Source organism: Aspergillus mulundensis, assembly GCF_003369625.1.
Source record: "Aspergillus mulundensis strain DSM 5745 chromosome Unknown scaffold_6, whole genome shotgun sequence".
Classification (NCBI taxonomy): domain Eukaryota; kingdom Fungi; phylum Ascomycota; class Eurotiomycetes; order Eurotiales; family Aspergillaceae; genus Aspergillus; species Aspergillus mulundensis.
The window spans coordinates 1,092,722-1,116,125 of NW_020797894.1; the positions used below are offsets into that span (position 1 = coordinate 1,092,722).

Consider the following 23,404-nt stretch of genomic DNA (forward strand, 5'->3'; position numbering starts at 1 on the left):
AAGAGTGAGTTCATCTATGGCACAATGAGTACATTGATACATGGAAAATTGAATCGAGGACTGACATTAGCCCAACCGTAACGACGAGCCGGGCTGGCATGACCCAGTCTCAACACGAGCCGGGCGGACAAAAGCAACAACTACTATACAGAATTTGATTTATGTACCCTTGGCTCCGTACTCCATGAGTGAGTGAGCTCCGGAGCAACCGGGTCTGATTTGAAATACTTGAGGTTATGTCCGGAACCTTCGGGTTGACCTTACGACATACCTACGAATACGAAGGCAAGATATGCAAAGACGCATGAAGTACTCTATTTTTCAGGTACATTCGGCAATCTCCCCTACAGGTGGAAGCGGGCCCCGAATTGACCAGGCATGGGATAAAACATCAAGGCCAAACCCTGATCAGTCCAGGACTCGAGTCATCTGGGGCCATGAGAGTCGCCAGGACCGTAAGCAAAACAACCCATCTGGCTAGAGGATCGCGTGTTTTGAGCGTCTGGCATACCTATTGCCGGACCCCGGCCTGATGAAGCCCTCGGTCATCTTTGAAGTTCCGACGTGCTGCATCCACTGGGCGGGCCACGGGCCTGCCTGTACAGAGAACAGAGAACTCAACATAATGTAGCATGTGCATAGTAATACTCATGATACTCTCTAAAGACAGAGTCGTGATCTAAAACACCTCGCCGCTCCACCGATCCTTCAACAGGCGGATCTTGACAGGTCCCATCCGCCTCGCCAACATGTTATCAAACCACTCCATCTCGGCCTCCCCCGTATCGACTGTCTCCATCTCAAACCGCGAGAATAGAATCGCCAGGAAAGTATAAATCTCGTGGTATGCGAGGTTCATCCCGATGCAAGAACGGGTCCCCCTCGAGAAGGGAACGTAGTACTGCTCCAGCTCCTTCCCCTCGCTTCCCAGCCAGCGTTCCGGCCTGAAGGATTTCGGGTCGGAGAAGAGTGCCGGATTATGGTGGATCAAGTAGAGGGATACGGAGATGATTGTGCCGCCTGGAATGAAGTGACCGTCCACGGTGATTCCATTGGGGGGCACAGTGCGCGGAATGAGAGGGGGCGTTGGGGTATAGAGGCGGAGGGTTTCCTTGATCACGGCCGTCTTGGAGCAGATTCGGCGAGTTAGCTTGTGTTTTGTGTCGAAGATGAAGCGGATTTGGAAAGACATACCAGGAACGGCAGGTTTAGGATACGTTGGAGGTCAAAGTGCTGGATCGAGGGTAGAGCGTCTTCCAAATCAGTACGCAGGCGTTGCAGGGCCTGTGGGTGGGAGAGAAGGAGATACGTGGCGCCTTCCATCGTGTACCCCGTCGTGTCGCTACCACCGACGATGAAGGCACATCCTTCATCAACCAAGACACCTGGACCGGGCAGATCGTGATTCTTCTCCGGGCGCGGTGTCAGGAGGAGGTCGATTACGGTGCCCTCGCCTGGCTTGGCTGGCTGACGCTTGCCGGCGTTGTGTTCGGCAACGAGCTCCTTGACAGATGCAGTTACTTTCTGGCAGGCGTCAGCACCAATATACCACGTATAGCCCGGTGCGATTGTCTACCTCGAGCATTTGGTAGTACCCCGGCATCATCTTGTAGGCGAGAGACTCAGGGACTCGGCCGAGAATCCAGCGGTAGATGGGGAGATGCTTGCCTACGCACAAGCGCTAAGATCAGTACCAAAAGCATACGTTCCCAGTAGCCAGAGACGACAGAACATCGCTACTCACAGAGATGAAACTGCTTTGTGAAGGTCGAGAGATCACGGAGCAGCGGCGGCTCCTCGGGCGAGTCGTTGATCATCCCGAACGAACGTCCAAATGTGAACTCGGAAATCACATCAACCTGTGCGCTACATGAGAGAACGAAGAAAACCTCAAACCGCCGGGCCTCACCGTCACAGCCCGAGTGTACCGCGGCATTTCAATGACAGCGCCCAAACGAGCCCTGCACGCCATACTCTCCGCACAGAGCATGACCTGTTTCACCAAACTATCTGTGTATGAGGCAATCGCCTTGGGCGAGAAACGCGGACCCAGAATGGATCGGCGAACATGGTGTTTCTTCGGGTCGGTCATTGCGCCGATAGCTTTGGGCAGGCCGGCGGAGGAATAGAAGAACTTGGGCTTGAGGAATGGAGAGGCGATTGCGAAGACCCTAGCAAGAGCGTTAGTGGGCGTATCTCTGTTGGATATGCCCGACCAACTTACTTCTTGAACACTTCTGGGTCGTTGACATGGACCAGATTCGGGCCTACACGGACGACGGGCGACTCTAGTTGTAGTTCTGAGTTAGTGCGGGATCAAAGGAGTGCCAGAAATGCCATACTATATTCTTCATGCATTGACTCAACGCGTTTGACGTAACGCCCGTTGCGGATAACATCGTGGTAGAACTCATACCAGGTGCTCAGAGCCGCCAATGCCGGACCAGGGACGTTCGCCAACGGGTGGAACAGGAGTCGACTGATGGCCAGGTGGATTACCGCGACGACAAGGGCAATGAAGACAATGGATGCAACGGGAATCATATGAGGAGAAAGGAAATCCAGAGACTGGACTCCAGCAAATGCAAGTGTGTGCTCCCCGCCGCTGTGTGGGTGTTCTGGAATCGCTGAAGCCATTTCGCCAGGTTGAAAGGCCATGGGCTCTCTGAATGACCAGACCGGGCAGATGGGTGGGGATGGCTGCCCTCAAATTTGAGGAAGCAGTGGGAGAAGTCATGTCGGATGACTCGGAATGGATGAGAGAAAGATGGCAGAGCTCCTCCAATGAACAACATCAATTTGAGGAAGCAATGGGGGAAGTCATGTCGGATGACTCGGAATGGATGAGAGGAGGATGCCAGAGCTCCTCCAATGAACAACATCCCACAATAAGGTTCCGTGTCGTACAGGAGAGAGAATAGCATCTCGAGATGGCCGAGCAAAAAGAGAATAAGTAAAAAAAAAAAAAGAAAAGAAAACAAGGATCAAGAGTGCTGGTACACGGACATGTTGGATATCAGCGCATTATCCAGGCTGTGAGACTGAGTTGCGTCATCATCCCAAGTTGTACCGTATTGTTGCCCTCCTTGTCTTGGAACATTATCCCAATCCAATGCGTTGTTTGCAGGAAATCTACCTTTCCTTTTTTTGGGTATGTGTTCAAGCCATTGGCGAGTCAAGTCAGTCCGCATGGCTCTCCAAAGTTGGTTCTACAAAGTTGGTTACTCTGGGACCGCTACATCCATGTGAGAGGCGGCATCTTGAACCTGAGGTCATAATAGTTGTCATATCCAGAAGCGCAGTAGTAAAAAAGATAAATACAGATGCTATAACTAAACCCAGGAAGTTACCAGATCATCCGGCCTCTCACAAATCGCCACGATCCTCTCAGCCAGCTTAGCGTGCAATGCCTTCGACCTATCCAAGCTCATCACATTAGGGTTGACACACAACTGCACACTCAAGAAGGCCTCGTATGGCTCGGTAAAGATAAACAGCTCGTGTGTGGGCCTGAACAGTCCATGTAGTGCGAACTTGGTCTGTAGACCCTTCAGAGGCATCACATGGTCGAGTGGGATGTTTTGGTGCTGGACAATGGTGCTCAGATGGGACCCGGGGGCCCAGTCGGTACAGCTGTCTGTAATTTCGTCGAGCTCAATGTCATCGTGTGCCGCTGTTTTCCGATGCTGTGTCTGGACATGGCTGAGGAGGGTTTTGGCAGTCCAGTCTGGTTGGATTGTGACTCGCACAGGGATGAAGTTGAGACAGCAGCCGAGCACTTTGTCGATATTTTCGATTGGCGAGCTTCGGGCGTTGACGGTCTGGCCAAAGACTAGATCGAGGGCGTTCTGATCCTCGGCGAGAGTGAGCGCCCAGGCGGCCTTCACGACCGTGGCCATTGTAAAGCCCTTGGGAGGATTCGGTGAAGGCTGCAGGTTCCTGTTCTCCCATATTGTGGTGCCTTGAGCGAAGTCTACAGCGCTGCCAGGGGTCTCGAAGATACTTGTAACTGTAGAACCTTGTAGATAGTCCCTCCAGAATGCCAGAGACGAAGAGCGATCGCGTGCCGCGCGGTAGTAAATGACACTGGAGAGCGGCGTGGTAGCAGAGACGGCTCGCCCATGGTAGGCATCCGCAACGCTGCTGAATAGCCGGCCAACAGAGAGACCATCCCATTGCGCATGGGATATTCTGAAGACGAGCTGATGCTGCAAGGTATTGGGATTTGAGAAGACGACAAAGGCAAATTGCAGAGTGCCCAGCGGTCGAATATCTTCATAGTCAGCGTGGCGGAAACGCTCGTTTACCTTGCCTGGCTTTTCATCCAACGCAACATGATAGAAGGGAACTTGCAAATTGTCTAGAATGATTTGGAGGATCTGTCCCCGGTGGCTGATGAACACGGTCCGGAGGATATCGAACTGGGAGTAAACAAGCGCGCACGCATCATGGAGGCCGACGATATCTAGTTCTCCTTCGATATCGAAAGTGAAGTGGTGAAGGGTCGGTCGCTCCAAAAAGAAGGCCTGGCCAGCCGACGCAGGGAGGATATCGACAACGCCTGCTCCTGGGGGAATGGTTCCCCGGGAACGGAGGACCGCGCATAGTAGTTTGGTGTCCTCCAGGGGACATAATGAAAACGGTACTGGCTCAAAGCGTTGAATCTCTTTCGATCGACCCGCCCGAGCCAGGTCGGATAATTTAGGCTGGGCGAAGATGTCTGCCACAGATATGTCGAGGCCGTTTCTTCGAGCCGACGCTGCGACTTTCATGGCGATGACAGAATCCCCTCCTAACTGAAAGAAATGGGCCTCGCTTCCAATCGTCGACGGTTCCAACCCCAAAACCTCCACCCAGATCCCCTGCAAAAGGCGGGCGTCTGGTGAGGCTACGTCATCTCCGTTCGGAGCAAAGGGGCGATACAAGCGCCGCTGCTCCGCCGTCAAAGTACCCAGGAAAGCTCGGAGGCGCTTACGATTTGCCTTCCCCGAGGGGTTCAACGGCATTGTCTGCAGTGGAATAAAGTAACTGGGCACCATGTACGTTGGGAGACGGTCAAACAGCTGGCCACTGGCGGCGGCAGCCAAGGCCCGAAACTGTTCGCTGGGCATGGGAAAAGGGTCGGCATCGTTCGATCCATGCTCGATTTCGAAGCTGACGAACGCATATAAGGCCGGCCCCTCTCCCGTTCCATTGTCTGCCAGCTCAACAGCTACCTGCTTCACGCCTTCAAAAACACTGTGCACTTGGAATTCAACCTCGCCGAGCTCAATGCGCTGACCGCGTACTTTGATTTGCGAATCCTTCCGTCCAACAATGCAAAGCTGTCCGTTCGGGCGATAGCGCACGAGATCTCCTGTGCGGTATAGCCTGGTATTTGGATCCAGACGCTTCCGCATACACCTCAACCAAGACGGCGGTTGAAGAAACGCGGCTTCGGTAGCTTGGGTATTGTTAAGGTAGCCCTTCCCAACAATTGGGCCCTCAACCAATAACTCGCCGATAGCTCCTATGGGGGCTAGATGCTCAGGGTCATTCGGATCCACCACCCATGCCGCGCAACCCGCGGCACGTCCGATGTTATCTGGACGAGAGGAAGAATCAACCGATGGCTGGATAGTCGCCTCAATACTGCATTCCGCAGGGCCATATCCGTTCAGAAGGCGCACATGGCCCGCCCAGCGCTGGATATCCAGTTGAGTCATTGGTTCTCCGCCGCAGCCAAGAACCTTGAGATGTGGTAGCATTTCAGGGTTGACCATACGTGCCACCGAGGGCGTCATGAAGCAATGAGACACGCGCAATTGCGCCATGCTCTCGGAGAGAATGTCCCGGCGCTCCACCTCAGACAATATACAAGATGTTGCGCCATTCACGAGGGCCAGAAGCATCTCAAACACACTCGCGTCGAAGGCGTAGGAAGCGAACTGGAGGAACCTTGCCGAGCGAGTTACCTCCCATAGAGGTGTGGCTGCCTCGATCATAGCAGAAACTGAGCCGTGCGTCAGGATAGCACCTTTCGGCTTTCCTGTCGAGCCCGATGTAAAGACTGCACAGAGAGGGCTATCTGGACTGACGCAGGTAAGTGGGAGATGCTTCGCCGAAATGAGATGATCCCAGGGGTCATCTTCACCTCCAAGCTGGATTACCGTCTTTGCAAACTGTGCGCAGCGGTCGTGCTGCTGGGGGGACGCTAAAATCATTGAGCCCCCCAGATCCTCGCACACCGTCTGCAGTCTCTGGTCCGGATGAGTTGCGTCAAGGAGGACAAATGCACTTCCAGCCTTGATGACTGCCATTAAAGCAACCACAGTCCAAAGGCTCTTCTCGAAGCAAAGTGGTACGAATTGATTCTGTGCAATTCCGCTTTGAACCAGATGGTAGGCTAACGCATCGGACAGTGCGTCTAACTCCTTGTACGAGAGGTTGGTAGAAGAAGTGCAAACCGCCACCGCCTGAGGCTGCTCATAGACACGCTTGCGAAAAGCGTCCTGAATGCTGAGAACTGGCGTAGATGGTATATGTTCGTTCCACTTCCATAGCAGGGCCTCATGGTCTGGGGATATCATACCGATTTGGGGAGGAGTGAGGTGATCATTGGTAACAATCTGGCCCACGGCGTGAGCAAACGAGGAAGCTATGAGAGATGCATGGTCCTCAGAGACACAGGATAGCCAGTGTCGGAGATGGACAACTGTACGAGCTTCTTCCATCTCGATGTTCAACGCAATAGCATACTCGGATGGACCGTCACGTTCAACAAGTTCGAGCACTATCCCGCTTGAGCCTCGCTGTTTGGGTAAAACCCGCTGAACGGAAAGTGCCGTATTGAAGAGCCCTCCGACATCTTTGCTACCTGTTTGGTGAAGTTCTTCAGCGAGCGAGAAGGTCTGATGCACCAAGCAAGACACGTGGTCGTCGTGGAATCGTCGAACCAACTCTCCAATCGAAAGCCCAGGCTCATCAAATGCCACTCGCATTGTCATCATGTTGATGAGAGGACCACAGACGGTGTCTGCCCCATCGAAAGGCAGCTCTCGGCCTGAGCTCAGGTACCCAAAACAAACACTATCTGTACCAACGTAGGATCGCAAGACCAAGCCCCACGCAAGGCAAAACACATTGACAGCCGTCACGTCATACTCCCTGCAGTACACATGGACCTCCTCCATCTGGGGTATATCAATGGTAAAGTCGCGATTGCGATCTACGTGACCCTCTGGGCAGTCGGTGAGAGATGGAAATAGGCATGCATCGCAGTCTCTCAGATAGTCCTCCCAGAAGGCCCGACTACCTTCCTTATCCTGCTTGGCAAGGAACTCGACATAGCCCCCATACTCCGGGGCTGGAGATAGATCTTGCTGGCCGGTATAAGCGAAGGATATGCTCTTGGCAATTAATTCGAGTGAAGTCGCATCCGTCAATGCGTGGGAGATGTCAATCCGCACATAGACTCGGTGGTCCTCAGAAACAACAATAGCAAACCGACTCGGATACTGGGGGGAGAGCTGGAAGTGCCGGTCTGCATCAGCTAGCGCCTGTAGACCCTCATATTGGCTGTACGTGACAGGAATATCTGCTTGAACGGTTTTCAAAACCATTTGGTCGTAGACCCCGTGCTCGGAGGTCGTTTCAATGAAACATGTTCGGAAACAGTCGTGGCGGGCAATAACTCGATTCAGCGACTCTTCCACCCGCTCAAGCAGCACACTAGTGCCATCCAATGTCATGACTTCCCAGGTGACTGCAATGTGGTAATGATTGGGGTTCCTGGCCTGACTGAGTAGTATTCCCCGCTGAACTGGCGCGCACGGGTAGATAGTCTCAACATCTTCCAGATTGATTTGCGCGGAGGACAAGGACGACTGCAGAAGGTCCAGGCGGGGATAGTCCAGTTCCAACAAGGGAAAGTCAGTCAGGGTGTAAGATCTGGTAAGCCCGCTGAACTCGGTTGCCACAGTCCTCAAGGTGTTCTGGAAAATCGAGATCCATGGGTCAAGAACTTGGTCACGGCTACAGCCCTTCGGGACAGTAAAAGTAAGCGTGAGCCTTTCATCCTCCACAAAGCTGTTGATGTCGACCAGGGACCACCTCCTGAATTCACCAGCTGCGTCAAAGATGCTTCGCTCCCGCAGTGACTCAATCTCAAAAATGCTTCCCTGCCGGTTGAGCTGCTGGTGAAACCGCCCGCCATAGTTGAAAACGACTTCCATAGCTCCAGGTCCTGCTAAATTGTCATTGATTTTGCTATGATACCGGGTGGTGAATGCATCTAGTCCGTTCTTTGAAAGCTTGCGCCTGCAGTCTTTCACCATTCGCACAGCTTGAAACACGTCGAGTCCAGCACATAAGTCGACAGTGATCGGGGCCAATGTGGTAAACCATCCCACAGTCTGGGTGAGGTCAACCTCTGGGGTCCAGGGCTCCCGTCCATGACCTTCTAAGTTGACGGTTGGCACCGGGCGTGTAGGAAATGCTTCCGTGAATGCAAATAAAAGAGCAGCAAGGAGAAGTTCATTAGGCTTTGTTCCGAGGGGCTTGTTGGCGTCACCTAGTATCGCCTCCGTTAATTTAACATCAAGCGTTACCACGATCTCTTGGGTTTGCGCCAGTGTGTTCAATCCCTCGGAAATGCCCCAAAACGATATCGTATCCTGCGATAAAGCCCGGTCGTCCGGCTTAGGGAGGTGTTCGCCGCCCCGACTTGCAAGAAGCTTGGACCAATACTGGAAAGAAGTTGACGTTGGCGCTGGGAGATCGTTGCCCTCTATGGCGGTCTCGAGGTCGGGCAGTATAGCTGTCCAAGAGATCATGTCCACCGCGAGGTGATGGGCGAGAAGAAAGACGAACTGATCGCCATTGACCTCAAAAATATCAGCAGAGAATAAAGGACCTGAGACGATATCAAGTGCGCCCTGGCTGTCGTTGATGTGCGCCTCAACCATGGACTTGTCCGAGCAGGAGTGTGACCGACATCGAAAGGATTCCTCGATTTGACTCGGTATGACCTGCTGCCACAGACCCTCACTGACCTTTTGAAATCGTGCTCTCAGCATGGGATGCGCAGCCACAACCTTTTCAAGTGCCGTGTTGAGTCGTTCACAACTAATGGGTCGCTTAAGGCGTAGGAACAGGTTATGGCTGAACCGATTCTGCCCATCGGGGTTTGTATCAAAAAAGAGTCGTTGAATGGAGGACAGATCGAAGGGTGTATCAAACTCATCATTGCTCCTTTTGGGGATAAAATCAGCATTGTTCTGCTCTGCCCGTAGTGAAAGTTTTTGGATATTCCGCAGCCGGAACATATCATCAACCGTGATGCTTATGCGAAGTTGAGACGCTCGCGCTTCGGCGACCACAAGCATGGCCGTGATTGAGTCTCCCCCAAGACTGAAAAAGCTTTGATTGACTCCAACAGTATTGAGTGGTAGTTGTAGCACGCGCGCCCATATGGCTTGCAGTTCGCGTTCTGTATCGGTGGTCGCATCCAGGTAGCCATCACCGGACATCTCGTACTGCATAAGCTCTTCTCGTGTCCTGGACGTGATCTCTTGTTGTAAACGCCTGCGGTCCAGCTTGCCTGATGCATTGCGTGGTATTGAATAGACTGGGATGATCAATGACGGGACCATGAAGGAGGGTAGCCTCTCTTGCAGTTTCGCGCGAGCGACGGCACTTCGCTGTCTAAAACCTTGGGTCGGAGGAACAAAAAGATTGACAGGAGTAGCGGGATACGGCTGGTTTGTCTGGTGCTCCAGAACAAATCCCACCAGCATTGGGTGTTCCTCGGCCCCCTTTGGCGCCGCAATAGCTGCACCCACTGCAACTGTGCCCTGGAAATCCTGAAGCAAACGATATTCCACGTTCGCAGGGTCTATCCGTTGTCCTCTCAGCTTGAACTGATCTCCTATGCGTCCCAGAATCCGTAGCCGACCATCTTCCGTAAAGCGAACAAGGTCGCCGGTCTTGTACACCCTGGAGCATTTGCCGTTACGCAACACCTGCAGCCATTTAGGAGGCTCAAGGAAAGCTGCTGCTGTCTTGACAGAATCACCGAGGTAGCCACCGCCAATGATAGGCCCCTCAATATACAGCTCGCCTGTGACTCCGACCGGGACAAGCTTTTCGTAGTCTCGGGTATCGCACACCCAGAGCACACAGCCGCACGGATTCCCTATATCTTGCGGGTGATAGCTCGTTTCCGGATTGTAGTGCTGCACCGTAGTCACAACCGCACACTCTGCAGGGCCATAGCCATTGAGTACGCGAACCCGGTCGATCCAATCGTTAACATCCGATTCAAACACAGGCTCACCAACCAGCCAGACTGCCTTCAGCGACGGCAATTCGTGTGACTTGAGTACCCGCGAAAAGGAAGGCGGAATGACGGCATGAGTGACTTGCATCCGGTTGATAACAGAAGGAATGTCGTCCAGACGCTGCTCGTCGGACGGGACACAGACGCAACCACCAGCCATTAATGTGGCAAATATCTCAATGAAGCAAGCGTCAAACGCAAAGGACGAGAATTGCAGCACGCGGGAGCCCCTCGATATCTTGACTACAGGTGTGTAGCCCTGGGCGGACGCAATGAAGGATCCATGGTCATTCACCACGCCCTTTGGCTCACCAGTGGATCCCGAGGTGAATATTAGATAAAGGACGCTTTCGGACGGAACCGCAGGCAGAGCGTTCGTGTCAGAGCTCTTGCTCCAAATGCCTGAAGATGACTCAACGACGAGCGGCCGAACCGCCTCGGAGATATTAGTCGCGGCGTATTTTCTCGAACAGATTACCAAGTGCGAGTTTGATTGTGAAACGATTGCTCTGACCCGTTCCAAGGGGTATGAAGGATCCAGTAGAACGATACTGGCTCCCGCCCTTATGACAGCTAGCATGGCGATAACAGCAAGATAGCTTTTCTCGATGTAAATAGGGATCATCATACCTGGGCGTGCTTCCCGAGCAATGAGCTCATTCGCTAGTTGACCAGACCTCTGGTAAAGTTCTCCATAGGTGAGCTGTCCATCTGACGCACAGATAGCGAGGTTTTGAGGAGCCTCAAGCATCCGCTCCTGAAACACCTGGTGTACGGTTATCTTTGGCTTTTCAGGAACAGTTGAATTCCATTCCATCATTTTCTGGATATCACCGGAACCGATACGCATAATCTCTGATAGGTTTCGACCCGAGTCTTCCACTATTAACCAAAGGAGGGATTCCAAATGGTCTATCAGACGGTCGACACGAGCGAGGTTTAGAACCGTCGAGTCGAATGAAACCGTGACCCGCATAGGACCTTCATCCTCGGCGAGCCAGCACTCCAACGCGAGGGCGTATGTGTGGAATCCTCCCATAGAAGCTGCACCGTCTTGGTAAGTCACGGAAAAGCTCGGTGGCTTTCCGTAAACAGGCTGAATAGTGAGGTGGCTCTGAAACGCACATGCTGAGGCTGCCTGGACACCGTAACCCTGAATATTCTGCAGTCCAGCCTGCTCAAACGGAATGATGTCGGTCAGCTGTTCCTGCAAAGCACAAAGCGCGGCCTCCACAGAGTCATTTGGGTTGAGTTTGACGCGCAATGGGACGGTGGCGATTGTTGGCCCAGACAGCTCCTCAATACCGGGGATATCGGCTGATCGTCCGGTAATCGTCGAGCCAAAGACAACGTCGTCCTTGCTTGTGTTTTGTGCAAGAACAACCGCCCAAGCCAGTCTGATACGCGATGCCATAGTGATGCGGCCATTGGATAAATGATTAGGTAGCTGTAAGTCGTACGTTTTGACATTGTCGACGTTCGGGGTGTAGTCTACATGCGGAAGCTCAGGAAATGCAATTGCATTGAGGTTTTCGAACTGGTCCATCCAGAACTCCCGAAATACTGGTTTTGCGTCGATGATGTGGTGAATAAATGGCCGAAAACGTCTCTCGGACCCCGCTGCCCGGCCGGCAATGAGTGCCTCCATCTGCTCTAGGAGCAGCCGAATGGACCATCGATCACACAACCCGTGATGGAGGGTCAAAATGAACGTATGCCGCTGGTTAGATGTCGTAACGAGACAAGCCCGCACTAATCTGCTTCCAATGCCCATGGGCTCTTCTTCAACTTCCGCCTGGTAACGCTCAGCATCGTCAGCGTAATCCCACTGAAAGGCTTCGCTTGTAACGGCTTGGATTGTGCCATGGGTTGAAGCCGCAATGAATCGTGTACGCAGGATGTCATTCATACGGACGACCCGCTCCCAGGCCCCTCTCACTGCGCCCGGATCCACCCCAGGGGCCAATTCGAATATAACTCTGGCTTTGTACGCGCGGGGATCACGGACCGAGAGCGCACAAAGTCCCTCCTGCAACGGGGTGCAAGGATATGCATCAATAATTTGGTTATCAAGCAGGCCACTCTGCTCTGCAGATTCCCTAATTATTTCAGCATGGGAAACTGAACCTGACTGCAGTAATGCAAAAGGTGTTCCGCTCGTCACTGCGGCTTTGCTTTCAAAAACCATGGTCTTTGCTAGATCTGCCAGTACAGGTTTGCGAAAAACAGTAGCAACGGTTATCGAGGCACCGTTGCCGCGCAGGATTCCAACCAGCTTCATGGCGGCCACAGAGTCTCCTCCGAGCTCAAAAAAGCTGTCCAGCATACTACACTTGTCAATACCTAGTAACTCGCACACTTTGGCGCACAGAATCTGTTCACTCGGCGTCCTTGGTGATCGATGCTCTGTTCGGTGCAGTCCTGTCCATTGGTGCAGTTCTTCGATTGTCCATTGGTTCGCAACAGAGCCTAATCTCTGTCGGTCGATCTTGCCGGTGACTGTCGTCGGCAGATCGATGACGGGCAGCAGAAACTGCGGCACCATGTAGTCAGGCAAACGCTCCTGCAAGCGCTGTTTGCTCTCAGTCACGGCTTGAAGGCCGTTTGGTTCCAACGTCAGAGCTTGAATGCCTGTATCCTTTCCAACTGCTCGGATCTCCAAGGACGGAGTATCCTGGGAGAAAAGCAGGAAGGCCACCAGTATTTGTCCCTGGGCAACCCCATGAGGCTTCAAAACCATGGCAACGACGCGTTTCACTGAAGGTAATGATTCTAGCAGTTCGCATTCCACCTCGCCCAGCTCCACCCTCATCCCGCGGATCTTGACTTGGTGGTCTTTGCGCTCGATATATGAAAGCGATCCATCGGGATTGTACCGCATGATGTCGCCGGTGGTGTACACCTTACAAGATGGATCAATTCCCTCCCAATCTATGAGCCACGGAAGATGGGAGAAAAAAGCCCTGTTGGTGCGTTCTGCGTCTCCATAATAACCAGTGGCGAGCCCAGGGCCGGTAATTGCCAGCTCTCCGAGGGCACCGATCGGGGCCAGCTTGGCGGAATCATCTGGGTCGACTAGCCAGGCACGTCCATCCACTGGCGTTCCAATGGTTTTGCTTTTGTCAAGTGATGATATTCGTTCTGAGACAGCAAAGATGCCGGTCCACTCGGTAAAGCCGTATGCCTGGTAAAGGGATACCGAATGAGCCCATGTCTTGAGTTGAGACACACCAAGCGCCTCGCCTGCGATGAGGAGGTGTCGCAAGTAGGGTAGATTGCAAGGGTGCAGTGAGCCGAGCACTGTGGGTGTCATGAGGGCCCAATTGATCTTCATTTCCGTCATAGTAGCAGCTAGAGAGTTCAAACGCTGACCTGCGGATGGTATGCAGACTGTACCGCCGACGCACAGTGTACAAAAGATCTCAATGATTGACATCCCAAACGCATAAGAGGCGAATTGGAGGACGCGGGTATTTGAGTTGAGGTGCAGTGCGGCACTGTGTCTTGAGATGCTAGCAAAAGCAATATGCGAGATTTCGCAAGCTTTTGGTTTGCCAGTACTACCAGACGTGAAAAGAGCATATGCTGGCGCTTCGGGTAGGTCGGGCTTATGATAAGCCCTTGGTGAGAAAAAAGTGGAAAGACTCGGAGGTGCACGGGGAACAACTATGACCGTGAGTCCTGGAAACTCATCAAAAAGATGCGCCTGGCCCGAGTCTGTGAGAACCACGGATGCTTTCACTCTCTGGATGATTTCCTTCCGGCGCTGCATCGGGTGAGAGGGATCACAAGGCACAAATGCTCCGCCAGCTCTGTTGATTGCGAGCAGTGCAGAGATTGCCCAGCGGGTCTTGTCAAAGCAAACTGGGACAAAGACCCCGGATCTCACGCCGTGGGCCTGGAGTTCGGTGGCCAGAGTGTACGCTACATCGTCGAGTTCCTGGTAGGTGAATTGCCCATCCCAAGCATCGACGGCAACATCGGCAGGATGCTGTTGGGCCTGGGAAACCACGTATTCGAAAAGGAATGAGCGATCAGGATTCGTCAGCGGGAGACCCTGCCATGATGCCAATTGCTCTTGGTGTGACGGTGAAAATAGATCAACGTCTCGGATTTTGGGCTCTGGTGCGATGATGGCACTGAAGATGCCTTGTGTGATGGCGCTTGCTAGGGCTCTAGCCGACGTTCTTGACCAGCTTTTCAGGTCCACGTGCAAGGTAAGGGTTCTTCGTTGGTGCGCCCGGTTAAACACAAGGGCGAGATCAAGCCGCTACACGATGAACAGAAGTATCGTCAGCTAATGTGAAGCAGTCAGCCTGGGGTTGCCGACACTCACCTTGACTGAAGGAAGTTCGTCCTCGAGTCCTGCCCGGGAGCCCTGATCGGCGCTCAGAAACAAAGCCGTGTTGATGGACGAATCCTTTCCGTCATACGGCAATACTTGCCAGCTGCCGCTCTGTGCCAATGCCTTGAAATCCATCTGGCCATCGAGAAGAGCTTGATATATCACGCCCTCAGATTTTCCCGGTCCCTCTGCAAAGACAGCAAATCGTTGCTGATCACCTCCGGTATACTTACGGAGGACCAGTGCCCATACTGCCATAAGAACCATGTCTTGGGAGGCATTATACACAGAGGAACAGTGCTCGAGGTGTGATGCCGTAACGGCATCCAACTCGACGATTTCGCGTTCGTCTTTGGTGTTTCCACTGTCTCCCAAGCTAGGAACCAGACATTGAACCTCCTCCCTGTTCGAGGCCACCAAGCTAGTGTTATCACGGACCGTCATAACGTGGGGCAATCAAGAAGGTATAAAAAACTGGAGATGTTCACCATCAATGTTTTGATACTCGGTGTTTTCTGGTATATATACCTTTGTGTTGCATCTCGCGCATTCTTGCTGCGACTCATATCGGGCAAGCTCTGCCCGCCTGTCGCACCCATACCGCACGCTTACCCATTTGAAGGCCTCTTGCTTCTTCCATCTTCGCAGTTCACACGGTGACCGGCTGAGGAAAGTCCGGACCCAGTCCTCGAACAACGGCTGGACAGGATCCTTGATCACATTGGAGATCAAGGTTCGTCAGCTTTCTCGATCACCTTGAAGGTCAAGGTAGTAGAATGGGTGATCCTTGATGTGATCGACATGGAGATCGAGGATGGGAGTGAGCTCAGCTTACAGAAAAGCAACTGCTCGGGGGCCCTCGGCGGATAAGTAAAGTTCCGATGATCCGGACCCCAGCCTAGGAACCTTCGTCATTGGCCTTGATACTCCGTATGCTTATGCTCACCAATCGATCAGATCTGACAGAGGGTAGGTAGGTACATACCTAACCCGCAGCAAACACGCAGGTGATCTGCTGGCGCTAAAAAAAACATGGTGGAACTAGGTATAAAATGTGTGTTACTTTTAAGGAACCTAGCAAATCCATGGTAATACTAGTAAGGCTATGCTAGCTTGATTAACTATTTGGAATAGCAGTTCGGTACATGTCTATGGACACTTTGTAACCGGGATTAAACGTATCCCCAGCCCTACCTAGGGTAGCCTTCCCCAAGGCGGTTTTTATTCCATTTCTAGTATAAAGTTCTATTGTATTTGCTGAGATAGTTGCTCTATCAGGACTTTATTCTTTGATATTTCTACAATATACATGTTACAAAAGCCACCGTGTTTCGAAAGACCACATTCATCGCCCTTTAGCTCCATGTAGAGTAGGGACTAAGTCTGTTACAGAACTCTGCTGTTCAAGATTACATGTCACTAGCACTCATATTGCTTCTTCTGTGGGACTTCAAAAGTCGACGGAAAATATATCCTGGATGTACCGTAGGCCAGAGATTGGAACAATTCCGAGTGGCCGGCAGAAGACATATCAAGACATCTGGCACAGATATTGTGTAACTGGTTTCTATAGGTATCTTAGTTGGCTCAGAAGGAACAGCCGGATAATGCCATTACGAATCAATCTTACACAGCATAGGTTTCATTTGAAAATCCAACTTTTGGTATTCTACCGGAGTAAGGTATAATCTTCCATCAGCTGCAAGAGATAGGTTGCCAACACACTGGATAGAGAGAAGCGTGCTGTCCCAGAGTTTAAGTCTTTTCTTGTCCGGTTGTCCCTGGCTTAACTTAGTCACCAGCCAATCACCAACTGTTTCTACTCCCTTCCAAGGTTTACTGCCCAGTAGTCAGTATGCTCTCGTTCTTGCAGCTCATGCGTCTTCTATCTACTTTGATCGCTCTCATCGCGTCAGCGACCTGTTCCACAAATTCAGAAGATCCATTCAATTTCAGAGCCTTGTTTAGCCCCGGTACTACGCTTTCTAGCGAGGCCAATGTGTACCTCCCTGGGGACGCCGCATACTCGAGCACAAATGAGAGATGGTCAGAGCTGCAAAGCCCGTCGTACGCTGCTGCCATTCAACCGGCAACAGAGGAAGATGTGGCCTATATCGTGCGTGCAACCAGAGCCCCCACGGCCAGTCATCCGCTAAACTTCCCCAGGTCCGAACTGCTGTTGCAAACAACATCTCCTTCCTAGCTACGGGGTCCGCTCACAGCGTGAAGCCGGGGTACACCTCAATTAGGGACGGTATCAACATTGACCTGCGCCTTCTTAATGACCTCTCCATCGACCACACAGGTGAAACAGTAACCGTTGGTGCAGGCGTCACAAACGATCCAGTCTACAACGCCGTCTATGGCGTGCAAAAGGAAGTCCGTGAGTCTCCCACCTCACGTAACGTGGAAAGCTCTGGGTTCGCCTGATCCCGGCGCCATAATTCAAGCAGCCAAGCTAACGAAAGCCCCAGCGATCACAACCGAGAGATGCCTCAGTACCATAGGTACCATGGTCGGCGGCGGATTGGGGGTCATGCAGACCATCCACGGCTGTCTAGCTGACAGTCTTATTTCCGCGCGCGTCGTCACGGCCACCGGCGAGATTCTCACTGTCTCGCAGGCCTCTCATCCAGACCTATTCTGGGCCATCCGCGGAGCAGGCGCCAACTTTGGGATTGTCGTCTCCGCCACGTTCCAGCTGTACGACCAGACGAACGGCGGTCGCTCGCTGGATTACAGTTTTCTGTTCTCACACGACCAGGCTGGGTCTGTCTTTGAACTGATGCACTCCCTTGACGACGTCAGGGGTACCGGGGCATTCTGGTCCATTTGGGCACGATATAACCACACAACCAAGGAGGTATGTTGGCCTTTACAGCCCTTCCCTTCCCTTCCCTTGCCATGTGTCAGAACTGACCCCAGCGGAGAAACAGGCAACTCTAACCCTCCGGCTCATCGTCCTCGGCAATGAAGCCGATGCGAAGCCGCACGTTCGCAGCGCGCAAGCCCTTAATCCCCGCAGTGAGTCGGTAATCCACAGAGCATGGAATACCTACGGTGAGCCGACGGACGAGCTCTGCGGCCACGGCTGGAACGCAGAAATGTGGAATTCCGGCCTCGAACGCACGGATGTTCCCGTGCTCGTGGAGATGTGGAACGAGTATGTCGCCTTCGCAGCCGAGCGCGAGTGGTTTAACGGGTTCTGGCTTTTTGAACGCGATACCTACGAGGGACTAAATGAAGTCCCCGAGGACCGTCGTGGCGTCGGGTATCCGTGGAGAGACACCGTGGCGTACCTGTAAGTTGAGTCAAGGCTACCAGACCAAAGGTTGTTCGTGCTAACGTCCTATGTCTCCAAAAGTGGTTTCATCAACTACATTGATGATGCGCGATATGAGGATGAAGTACATGCCTTTATCCGCCCTCTACGTGAGCGCCTTCAAGAGACCATGGGCTACGAACAGCGTCGGGCGTATGTTGGTGAAGCATACGGGGATGAAGGCCCGGCTGTGTGGTATGGCGCGCATAATCTGCCACGACTTGTAGCTCTCAAGCAGCAGTGGGATCCTGAGGCGAGATTTGGGGCGGGAATGCCGGTTCCGCTGTCGTTGGACGAATGATCAACTCATCGAGCTAGAAGTGGTTGCTTCGTTTGGTATTCCCCAACGGTTACCGTCCGCATCAGGCAGGGAGAAGGCGCTCGTAGATTGATTGATTCATGTCGGAAAGAAGAAAACCTCTAGAGCGGGGCCATTCATATAGAATCTGAAGGACCATCTCGTTTGGAAAGTCTGTTTTCACAATTTTTTGTTGCAGTCAAGGTAAAATCTCTGACTGAGGATGTTCTCTACAATTCCATCTCTCCGGTTTTCAGCGAAGTTGTAGATCTCTCAGTCAACATTCTCTTCGGCGTTTTTTACTCCATCGACCTAGATTTCCTACACCTGATAAGCGAATACTAAGCATGGCATCGGCAACAACTACCTTGGGGAATATCCCTCACGCGAGCACCATTGCCACAGCTGCCTCCTCCTCCCCCTCGCTGTCGTCGTCTCCCTCCGCCGCTCCTCGCGTTGTCGGCCTATACGGCATCCCCGGGTGCGGAAAATCCTTCATGATGAACGAACTCAAGAAGGATCTTGGCCAGGTTGGCTTTGCCTTCTTTTAAGGTTCAGAGATAGTTGACTTGGTAACACCTGGCGGTCTCTCCATGTTCAAGGTCTTGGACGAAGCCACACAGACACGTTTCCGGCAGATTGCAATGCAGCGACGGGATGACACCACGAGAAGCCGGGCGACTCACTCACTGCGACACTTGCAAGTGTGACAGGAAACCGAGATCCAGGAACTGCGTGGGCTCTGCTATGCCAACAACATATTGTTCGCCAAACTTTATCCCAATATGCGTGAAAAGCTTTTGAACTTGCTCCTTGATACCCAGCGTTATGACGAAGAGCATAAGCAGTTGCTGAGGGAATGCTAGACGAATTACTCGCGCCTCATCATAACCGGTTAGAATCTGTACTCTTGATGGATGCGGATAGAACTTTGTCCGCGGAGGATACAGGAACGCTTTTCTGGGACACGGTCAACAGGCCAGACGACGAACACCCAGGCTCCGCGCCGTTGAAAGTGTTGTTTGGTAGTAATATGGGATACTCGTACGAAGCATTCCGTCAAGCGATGCTGTTATACGAAGAGTCAACCAGCGATGCCAAGTTCGAGACCATCTGTGACGAGATTGCGCAACGTGCGCCGCTGTACCCCCAGATGATAACCTTTCTGAATCGAGTGGCCGAAAACAGACATATCCGTCCAGTCATTGTTACTTGTGGACTCCGCCGCGGATAGGAAAAGATCATTGCATGGCAAGGACTCTCCAAGACGGTGCAAGTTGTGGGAGGCGGACGCCTTGCGGACGGATATGTTGTGATAGCCTCAGTCAAGAAAGCACTGGTAGCCCGTGCAAAAGATGTACATCGGGTGCTTCGGGTCATTGCCTTTGGAGATAGCTCACTGGATCTGCCGATGCTGAAGGCAGCAGACCAGGCCTTTGTGGTGGTGGGCGAAGAGGCCACCCGAAGCAAGAGCATGGACCGCGAGCTACCTTCGGCCATGGTCAATGACGGCTTGAGAGCCCAGCAGAGCCTGTTGCCGAATAGCTCCACGCCTCCCAGACTAGATACCATACAGCTCCCAATCGCTGATTTCGAAAGCACGGATTTCCTCAACTCAATCATTGCACCTTGCGCCTTGGTTAGGAGTCTACAGGTCCATCATGCCACCCATAGCACGGCGGCCAAGCTCCACGGGGAAGGACAGACATTGATAGTTGCTTTGATCCGGGGTGGAGAGCCCATGGCTTTTGGTATTAACGATGTCTTTCCCAAGGCGCAGTTTCTCCACGCAGCGAAGCCGGAGGATGTCAAACAGCATCATCTTGAAGGCAATTCGACCATCATACTTGTTGATTCGGTAATCAACAATGGCGATACGGTCGCCAAATTCATCCAGTTCATCCTCACCTCCGACACCACGATCCGTATCATCGTCGTTGCAGGCGTTGTTCAGGAGAAGGCGGTGGCATTGGGTAGCCCTCTCTGTTGCGCTGCGCCTCTCCGAGAACAAATATACCGGCCGTGGCGGAACCGACACCGGCAATCGCCTGTTTAACACGACTTATCTCCCTTAGTTTGCTTGCTCCCATAGTTAGTTTGAATAGAATCATGCATAGAATAGTGCTTTTGAGATTAAAATTGTGAGAAACTCATGAGTAGCGTCAGTTGCTGTGTTGATGGAAGTGGGAAGTTTCCGATCAGGTGACGCATTCCGGCTGCCTGCCAAACAAACGCTCCGCAGTCGTAAGCTGACTCTCGCCATCCCACCCACTCCCTCCTGTCTAGTCTCGTGTCCTTCTCTTCCTATTCCCTTTGCATCTTCTCGGCGACATGTAGCATTCCCTCACATTACTCAAATGCAACATGGTGCTCTCCTTATCCGTGCCCAGCTTCTCCCGCTCCAGCACAACCACTCCCCCACTTCGATCGCGAAATGGCAGCTCCAGCTACTCCGCAACACTCAGCGAAGCTCTCCGCAATAATCCTTTCGGCAGCTCATCCTCTCGCTCGCGACCGTCCCTAGCCTCCACCCTCGAAGACCAAAAACGAGAGCAGGAGGAGCTCAACGCCGCGCTCGAAACCCTCGTCCAGATCTTCCCCGACGTCAAAATCGAAGTCTTTCGCGAACTCCTCCTTCGATTCGACGGGACTAGCCGGCTCCCAGTCTGCGTTGAGCAGCTCCTGCGTCATAAAGAGAAATGGGTGGCAGGGCGATGGAATGTTCCGTCCACGTCTGGACCGGAAGATGCGGCAGCGGCCGCGGTTGTTGATCCCGATACGCCCGAGTCATTGGTTCCCCTCGACGAGCGGTTCCGGACGGAGGAATATAAGTTTGCAGTGAGGGGTGTTCTGATCAAGGAATTCAGCGGGCTGAGCCGAAGTACCGTGGATGCGGTGCTGGCGGAGGTGAATTTCTGCTACCTTCGTGCTCGGCCTGTCCTACAAGATCTTTCGAGGAAGACTTGGCGTGCAACGATCCATAACATTCTTCCTTCCTTCAGACGTAGGAAAGACAAGGATGACAGCCATCCTCTGATGCATTGGCAGCGCCATGCGGATGGAGAGCAGGTTCCTCGGTTGAAGGAGACTGGATGCGAAGAGCTGGATCGCGAGCTATATGAAACGCTGTTGGCGCCGTTACTTCGAGCACGGCAGGAGGAGCGAGACCGCGTGGACATGGAACTGGCTGAAGCATTGAACGAAAAGGAAGCCGAAGCGGCTAGTGCGCTCTACGAGTGCGAGTGCTGCTTTACGGATGCCACGTTCGAGCAGATATCGATATGCTCCGACGGCATGCACTTCATTTGTTTTAACTGCATTCGACACACTGTTCATCAAGCTCTCTTTGGCCAAGGATGGTCTACGTCGGTTGATGTTGAGAGGTCGACCTTGAAGTGTTTGGCGCCGTCTCCTAGCGAGCCGTGTACAGGCATTCTCAGTGCGGAGCTCGTCAGACGCGCTATTCTTCTCGACAAAGCTGGCCTTGAAACATACTCAAAGTTCGAATCCAGACTCGCCTCCGACGCTCTTCTCCGGTCCCAGTACAAGCTCATCCGCTGCCCTTTTTGTTCCTACGCCGAGGTTGATCCCGTCTACCACCCTCCGACAAACGGGATCAACTGGCGCTTCCGCCGGGACGGACTTATTTCTACCCTTTTAATGATTTTCATCTTTTTGGACACGATACCATTTCTTCTTGTCATTGCGGGCATTATTTACTTACTAGACCCCGCCGCTCTTCCTACGATTCTCAACAACGCCCTACTGAACCTCTGTCTCAAGATCCGCATGAAGAGATTCACCTGCGCCAATACCAAATGCCGACGGACCAGCTGCATAACATGCCAGAAACCGTGGCGTGACCCCCATGTCTGCCATGAACCTTTGCTACTTGATCTCCGCGCGACCGTGGAGGCCGCCCGCACCGCCGCAGTAAAGCGCACCTGCCCCCGCTGTGGCCTTTCCTTTGTCAAATCCTCCGGTTGCAACAAACTCACCTGCACCTGCGGCTACTCCATGTGCTACTTGTGCCGGAAAGCGCTCGGTCCACCACTCAAAGGCCCCCGCGACCGTCGACGCCCTCGCCGGCAGGAAAACATCAACCCCCTCGGCAACGTCGGCGAAGCAGACCCTCTAGCCAACCCCGAACCCGATCAAGAGGACGAGGATGATGAAGAGGAACACGAAGGATACCGCCACTTTTGCGAACACTTTCGCGTCAACCCTGGCGCTCGCTGCACGGCGTGCAACAAGTGCGAGCTGTATCAAGACGAAGACGAAGAAGCCGTTGCGCGTCGAGCAGGAGAGAAAGCCGAGTACGAGTGGCGCATCCGCCATCAGATGGCTGCCGGTGCCGGCGGTGCCTCGTCTGCGTCTGCAGGAGCAGGAATCCCTTCTATCAACGTCAACCACGACCTTTCGGTCAACACGACGAGAGGAGGGGCACGATACTCGACGATGTTTCTTCGACCCGCTGGGAAGAGTCTGTGGTATTGGGTTGAGGGCATGTGGAAGTCTGGACAATGGAAAGCCGAGGGCCAGGCTCTCGTCAATTGGGTCGTGGAGAGGGTTATTGTTATTGAAGACATCTGACGCGTCTCACCTACTTTTTCCTCTAAGACTGCTTCTACTCTCACCTTACCTACTTTACTTTGGATTACCTGCATGGCAAGCATGCGTTGCATGGCGTGGTCGGATTTGGAATGAAATTGCTTTGGCGTTTGGGGTTAGCTTAGGCTTAGCACCGGCTAGGTTGCACGATGTTATGAGACATGAATCCATTCTTTACCTATCATTTTCTTCCTTGATTAAGATACCTATAAAACTGGAGACCTGCGTGCGATAGCATTACGAGCGCTTAGAAGGCGAGGAGACTACTAGTAGCTTATGGGATATGGTCTATGTACTGGGAAGAAATCAATGGGTTATATGCCCGTATGTGTTTTATTGCGTAATCTACACATGCAAAGAATAACACGGGACTCGGGAGTCGGTAAAAACCCTCCATCAGGGTTCCTGATTTGCGGGGAAAAAGGCTGAAGCCTGAAATGCAGGTGGAGGGAACCTTGGAAAAGGTTTCCCGTTACCGTAATGACGATATCAATTTGTGGGCGTTTGAAC

General features: G+C 52.8%; 5 protein-coding genes across 5 annotated transcripts; 3 read left to right on the forward strand and 2 right to left on the reverse strand.

Annotated features, from left to right (window-relative positions):
* Positions 1-679: 679 nt before the first annotated feature.
* DSM5745_06534 (cytochrome P450) lies at positions 680-2,637 on the reverse strand (the record flags this gene model as incomplete). Its single annotated transcript, XM_026748550.1, has 7 exons — positions 680-1,126; positions 1,195-1,524; positions 1,577-1,668; positions 1,745-1,859; positions 1,910-2,171; positions 2,225-2,288; positions 2,343-2,637. 7 exons carry the CDS (start codon positions 2,635-2,637, stop codon positions 680-682), a joined length of 1,605 nt encoding a protein of 534 aa, XP_026602854.1.
* A 584-nt stretch (positions 2,638-3,221) lies between these two features.
* DSM5745_06535 (uncharacterized protein) lies at positions 3,222-15,107 on the reverse strand (the record flags this gene model as incomplete). The annotated part of the gene is made up of 3 exons (XM_026748551.1): positions 3,222-3,266; positions 3,351-14,588; positions 14,655-15,107. The coding sequence occupies 3 exons, from the start codon at positions 15,105-15,107 to the stop codon at positions 3,222-3,224; spliced, it is 11,736 nt and encodes a 3,911-aa protein (XP_026602855.1).
* A 1,411-nt stretch (positions 15,108-16,518) lies between these two features.
* DSM5745_06536 (FAD-binding oxidoreductase) lies at positions 16,519-18,286 on the forward strand (the record flags this gene model as incomplete). The annotated part of the gene is made up of 5 exons (XM_026748552.1): positions 16,519-16,779; positions 16,830-17,046; positions 17,138-17,526; positions 17,600-17,964; positions 18,028-18,286. 5 exons carry the CDS (start codon positions 16,519-16,521, stop codon positions 18,284-18,286), a joined length of 1,491 nt encoding a protein of 496 aa, XP_026602856.1.
* Positions 18,287-18,630: 344 nt separating this feature from the next.
* DSM5745_06537 (uncharacterized protein) lies at positions 18,631-20,339 on the forward strand (the record flags this gene model as incomplete). Its single annotated transcript, XM_026748553.1, has 4 exons — positions 18,631-18,813; positions 18,997-19,130; positions 19,211-19,484; positions 19,518-20,339. 4 exons carry the CDS (start codon positions 18,631-18,633, stop codon positions 20,337-20,339), a joined length of 1,413 nt encoding a protein of 470 aa, XP_026602857.1.
* A 308-nt stretch (positions 20,340-20,647) lies between these two features.
* DSM5745_06538 (E3 ubiquitin-protein ligase) lies at positions 20,648-22,876 on the forward strand (the record flags this gene model as incomplete). Its single annotated transcript, XM_026748554.1, has 1 exon — positions 20,648-22,876. The coding sequence occupies one exon, from the start codon at positions 20,648-20,650 to the stop codon at positions 22,874-22,876; it is 2,229 nt and encodes a 742-aa protein (XP_026602858.1).
* Between the last annotated feature and the right edge of the window lie 528 nt (positions 22,877-23,404).